At 31.2% G+C, this 6,618-nt stretch overlaps 1 protein-coding gene across 1 annotated transcript; it reads left to right on the top strand.

Moving 5' to 3' along the window:
* The first annotated feature begins 2,897 nt into the window (after positions 1 to 2,897).
* LOC145802884 (zinc finger BED domain-containing protein RICESLEEPER 2-like) lies at positions 2,898 to 5,383 on the top strand. The gene is made up of 4 exons (XM_082895689.1): positions 2,898 to 3,498; positions 3,712 to 4,995; positions 5,091 to 5,149; positions 5,303 to 5,383. The coding sequence occupies exons 1-4, from the start codon at positions 2,898 to 2,900 to the stop codon at positions 5,381 to 5,383; spliced, it is 2,025 nt and encodes a 674-aa protein (XP_082751815.1).
* The last annotated feature ends 1,235 nt before the right edge of the window (positions 5,384 to 6,618 follow it).

Here is a 6,618-nt window from a genome sequence, read left to right as displayed (position 1 = left end):
AGAAGTTGGTAAAAAATTAGGCTCCGTTTAGTAAGTCTTTTAAATTATAGTTTTATTTATTGATTTGAGTGTGTTGTTTGTTTTAAACTTTTAAATCATAATTCTACACCTATTTTTTAAAACTCAATTCAAAACATAATCATTACTTTTCAAAACTCATAACCAAACATATAATTTAAAACTCAATTCAAATCAATATTTTAATTTTTTAAATATGTTAAATATTTAAATATTTTAAAAATATTTTAATTTTGTTAAGATTTTAAATATTTTAATATTTAAATATGTTACGATTTTTTTAATTTTTTAATTTTTTGAATAATTTTAAATATTTTAATTTCAAAATATTACGATTTTAATTTTTTAAATTTTAAAATATTTTATAAAAATAAATTCAAACTCTATTTTATAAAAATATTTTTAAATACTTTAATTTTTTGTTATGTATTTGGTTACGATTTGAGTGTAGAGTTGTGAAAGTAGTATGAAGTTTCGGGTTATGTGTTGGTTATGAGTTTTAAAAATAATTTCTTAATTGAGTTTTGTTTTATGTGTTTGGTTACGATTTGAGTGTAGAGTTGTTTTTAAATTTAAAATATTAACATTTTAAATTATTTAAATTTTTTGAATATTTAAATTATTTAAATTTTTTGAATATTTATTTTAATTTTTTACTTATTAAAATTTTTAGATTATTTAAATATTTATGATTTAAATTTTTTGAATATTTATTTTGAAAAAAAATTATTTCCTTTGTAGTATTTTCAATTGAAAAATTGATTAATGTTATTTTCTGTTAATAATAAATTTTTTTAATTGAATTTTAAAAAGAGTTTGGTTATGAGTGTTGATTAGAATTTTCAATAGTGTAAAAGTAGTGTGTTTGGTTATGAGTTATAACAATTTGAATTAAGTTTTGAAAACTCTTTCTAAAACTCTTTCTAAAACTCATAACCAAACAAATTTTTTTACTTCACATGTTAAATCAAACTTTCAAAACTCAATTTCATACTCAATTCAAAACTCAATTCAACACTCTATTCAAAAACCATAACCAAACAAATTTTCTACGCTCAAATCATAATTCCATAACTTACATACTCAAAATACAATTCATACTCTCAAATCATATTTACAAAACTCTACCAAACGCAACCTTAATTTTTTAGTTTTTTGATTTTTTTTATCACATCATCTCTTTACTTTTTAACACAAAAAGAGTCAAAAAAATCACAAAAAAATTAAAAAATCAACTATTTACTAACTTTTCAAACCACCACTATAATTAGGGCTGGGCATAGGGTCATCCGAACCGCCCTACCCGATCCGAACCGCGCATGTATGTGCGGTTTCGCAAACACATTAGGGTAGGGTGCGGTTTGGATTTTATGTAAATTTCGGGTTGTGGGCGGGTTGCGGGTTTGACCCGCACCCGCCCAATCTGCCCGCATAAAACTCTTTTTAAATCTGATCTGACCGTTCAAAATAATCTCTTTTTTGCCCCTTTAAATCTAATCGTCCAAAACAAAGAAAACCCTAACCTAATCAAACTCACTCACTCATCAGAACTGTATCTCCTCTCTTCCTCTCGGTCTCTCTCTCACTCTCACTCGCGATTTTCATCTGTGCACTCAGCGATCGAATCTCTTTCTCACAAGATCGACCGATCGATCGACCTCATCGCACACAGGTAAAGCCCCTCTCTCTGATCTCTGTTTATGTTTCTCTCTCCCCGATCTTTGGTTTTTTTTCGAACATATGAGATCTGTCTCTCTCTGACTCTGATCTGTCTCCCTCACTATCTCATCTCCCTCACTCTCTTATCTCACAGTCTCTTACTCTCTGGTTTTGCATCCACACCGATCGGCTCTCTCTCTCTCTCTCTCTCTCTCGCCCCGATCTCTGACTGTGTTTGTTTGTTTGGAATGTATAATCTTTGATTTAATTTTTGATTTAAGCAACAGATTTTTTGATTTAAATCTGTCTGTGTAATTTTTTATTTAATTTTTTTTTGGAATCTGTATTGAAATTGGATTTGTATTGAATTTGTATAGATCTGTCTGTGTTGGATCTGTATTGAATTTGTATAGAAGCATGGCTTACACTTTTGGAATTCATAGATCTGTTTGCAACTTCATAGATCTGTTTGGAATTCAATCTGTTATTAAAAATAATTCTGTTTTTTGGAATTAATTTTTGATTGAATCTGTTGAATTAATCTGTGATTGTTTTTGTATACTATCACTGATTTTTTGGGTTTATTCTATTTATGAGTTTTATTTGTAACACGAATTTGTGATTTACATGTAGATTGAGTTTTAGGGAATTTTAATCAAAAACTGAATTTTAATAAAAAAACGACTAAAAGTGCATTTTAGCCTATAAATGTCTACCAAGTTGTATTTTAAAGTGCATTTTAGTATTCATAATGTTGATATTGTGGACAAGTTTTCATCCTTAAAGTGCATGTAAATACATGGCCATTTTAAGTTTCTGTGATCACTTTTTTTTTATATGTAATACATAAATTATGATGATGATTCCAACTCCTGTAATGTCTTTCTTCCAGAAGGTGAACTTTTTCCTTTTAATGCATTGCAGAACTGCACAGCCTGTTTGAATTTAATATGATATCCAGATTGCCTAATTATATACCTTCAACTTTTCAAAAGTCTTCTTGATAGTTTGTGTTATGTGCAAGGAAGAAGAGTTAATCCAGTCTTCTTGATAGTCTTCTTGATAGTTTGTGTTTGTGTTTGTGTTAGCCTATAAAAACTGATTTACATGTGATTTACATGTAAAACTGAGTTTTAGGGAATTTTTGATTAAATCTGTTGAATTAATCTGTTTGATTGAATTAAAATTGAATCCTTGACTGTTTTTGTAATCCAGTTTAAATGGAGGATAGTATTCAATCTCCCGCAATCAATCTTGTACCTCCGGAATCCTCTAATTCTCAAATGAATCCCCTCTTAGTCGAACCCGAACATGAACCTGAACCTAAGCCTCCTAGACCCCCAAAGAGAAAGAGTGAGGGTGGAGGGGGGAGAGCACCATCCACAGTTTGGGATCATTTTGACAAGGTTGTAGGGACCGATGGAAAGCGTAGAGCCGTATGCAAATATTGTAAGAAAGAGTATATGGCTGACTCTAGACTTCATGGGACTAGCAATTTGAGGAGTCATACACCCAATTGTAAAGAATATCCAAATAGGGATACAGATGGTCAACAAACATTAAATCTTAAACCGAAACAAAATGAAGAGGGAGTTGAGGTTGTAGCAACAATTTTTAATTTTGATACTTGTAAAAGGGCTCTTGCGGAGATGGTTGTTATTGATCAGTTACCATTTAAATTTGTGGAGGATGTTGGGTTTAGAAGATTTTGTAATGTCATGCAACCCAAATTCACTCCAATTCCCTCTCGTCAAACTATATCTAGAGAAGTGCTCAACATATTCAAGAATGAAAGGGATAAGTTAAAGAAGGCCATGAAGGGTTGTAGAATTTGCTTTACTACGGACACTTGGACATCTATTTAGAATTTGTGTTACATGTGTTTGACTGCTCATTTCATTGATGATAACTGGAAACTTCAAAAATGAATCATAAATTTTCAACAAGTTGAGGATCACAAAGGAGAAACATTGGGTCGAAAAATTGAGTCATGTTTAATTGAGTGGAACATTGATAGCATATTCACCTTAACAGTTGATAATGCTAGTTCAAATAATCTTACCATTCAATATTTGAAAACGATAACCAAAGATTGGAAGGGGACTATTTTGCAACATGAGTTTATTCATATGCGTTGTTGTGCACATATTCTTAATCTCGTTGTGAGTGATGGGTTGAAAGAAATGGATGATTCTATTACCAACATTAGACTTGCGGTGAGATATGTGAGGTCTTCTCCTCATAGGCATGATGTTTTTAAGAAGTGTGCGGCCACACTCAAACTTGATTCAAAAGCTCTTGTATGCCTAAATGTACCAACTAGGTGGAACTCTACCTATTTGATGTTAGAGGCCGCCGAAAAGTATGAGAAGGCTTTTAACCGATTGAAGTTAGTGGATTCCAACTTTGAACCTTATTTTAAGGATGTTGATGGTGGCATAAGAAGAAGTCCGAATGAGTTGGATTGGAAAAAGTGTAGAATTTTTTTGAGGTTTCTAAAATTATTTTATGTTGCAACCAAGAAATTTTCGGGGCCTCTCTTTGTTACTTCCAATGCTTTTTACAAAGAGATGTTTGTTATTGAAAGCAAAATTAACCAATTAATTTTGGGGGAGGATGATACTTTGAGCACAATGGCAAAGACTATGAAGCTAAAGTTTAGCAAGTATTGGGGGGATGGAAGCAAAATCAATTTGTTGTTGTATGTTGCGGTGGTTCTTGATCCTACCAAAAAAATGACATACTTGGAGTTTTGTTTTTCCAATTTATTTCTTGGAGATAATAGGAAGGTGGAAGAGATGGTAGACAAGGTTAAGAGTTGCTTGAGTCGTTTGTATAGCCATTATGTCACACTTTATCCTTCAAATGAGAAATTTTCAAGTGTGAGTGAAGTTGTGAATATGGTGGAAGATGATGATGATGATGATCCCTATTCTTTAGTTGACTCCCAATTTAATTCATATTTGGAGGGGCGATGCACTAGTGGATCTAAGTTGGAATTGGAACAATATTTATCCGAGGTTGAACATTTTGCAAAGAATCAAACATTTGAGATTTTGGATTATTGGAAGTTGAATGCAACCAAATATAGGGTGTTATCACAACTTTCTAGGGATGTGTTGGCCATGCCTATTTCTACCGTTGCATCGGAGTCGGCTTTTAGTACGGGAGGACGTATTCTTGACCCATTTCGTAGTTCACTCTCGCCTTCTATGGTTGAAGCTCTTGTATGTACTCAAAATTGGCTTCGAAGCAACCTTCCAATTTCTCTTCGAAAGGCGATGGATGATGTGGAAGAATTTGAGCAATATGACTCGGGTAAACGAGAATTTATTTATCTTTATTTTAATTTGTATTATTATTCATTTTCTAATGTAAGTTTTATTAATCTTCTCTTCTTGACTTCTAATTAGGTACTTTCGAGTCAAGCTCATCTTCAACTTCAACCTATAATGTTGATGCTATAATTGATGTCTAATATCCATTTACTCATTGGTAATTTTTTCATATCAACACATTTTCTTACTATATTGAGATGCAATATATAGACATTTGTTTATTTTTTCATTTCTTACTATCTATAATTGAAGATTAAAGTTTATATTTTTTCAATTTGTTTGTGTAGTGTTCATCAACCAAATGCATGGAATTAGAATTGGAATTTGCGAAAGTTGAATTGGATGTGATTCATGAAGATGAAGTTTGATATCTTGGAAGTGTTTTAATTTTATTTCAGGGGTTTGTATTGAATGAAGTTTAAGTTTGACAACAATTTTTTTTTTTTTTTAATTGCGTTTTGGTTTTAGATGAATGTAACTTAATGAATTTTTATTTTTTTTTTTGCATTTTGGATGAATGTAAGTTAATGAAGAATTACTCTTTTTTTTTTTTTTTTGAGGTTAGGAATAATGAATGTTGAATTTTTAATGTAAGATTGGAATGATGAATGTTGAATTTTTAATGTAAGATTTTCTTATTTGGATTATGAATGATGAATGTAGGATAGGATGAATGTAAGTTAATGATAGAATATAGATTTTGAATGATTTGTTTAGGTTACGAATTGAATTTGTTGTGTTTTTTTATTTTATAAGTTTTAGTTTATTAATTATTAATGTTGGAGCATTTTAGAAAATATGAGGAAAAAGGTTTAAAATAAAGATTGACAAAATGGGGGGGGAAAAAAGGTTTAAAAATAATTATTTAAAAAAAAAGTTCAATCCGCAAACCGCCCGCAACCGCCCGCACAACCGTGAACCCTATCCGCACAAACCGCAAACCGCATTGCGGGCGGTTACGGATTGATTTTTCCCAAACCGCATAGATGCGGGCGGGTCCAAACCGAACCGCAAACCGTCCTAAACCGAACCGCAGACACCCCTAACTATAATATACCAAAAAATTAATAAAGCAAAAATTCAATAAAAAGTCTTTCATGTTTTGACTCATTCTCCAGCTATATTAATCACCTTAAATACCCTGGCCAAGTATGTCCGAGAACAGTAGCCGTATGATCAACTTGTAATTGAATTGATAATGGACAAAAAATTTGACCAATTGTCATTACAACAAATGGCACCTTGGTGATCATTTTTGCCGGCTAAACAAATTTTGATCGTCGAAAGTATATTTTTTGGTAATTAAAATTTATATTTGTCGGCGTTGGTTCAAGATATCGCTACTAAAATATTTTAGTCAATAAATATTATTTATTGGCAACTAAATTTAAATTTAATCGGTAAAAACTCAAGTTTCAGTGACTAAAAATTTGATTGGTCGCTGTTAGTCCAAATTTTAGGCCCAAAAAAAATAAATTAATCAGTAATATTGATTTTTCCCGACTAAAATTAAAATTAGTCGCCAAATAGTACTTTTGGCGACTAATATTTTCGTTGCTGTTCAGTAACCTTTTGGCTACAAAAAAATTTAGTCGGCAGACCT

The sequence above is a fragment of the Camellia sinensis genome, chromosome 11 (assembly GCF_055761805.1).
Source record: "Camellia sinensis isolate YWXY chromosome 11, ASM5576180v1, whole genome shotgun sequence".
Classification (NCBI taxonomy): Eukaryota; Viridiplantae; Streptophyta; class Magnoliopsida; order Ericales; family Theaceae; genus Camellia; species Camellia sinensis.
This window is presented reverse-complemented; position numbering and strand designations above follow the sequence as displayed.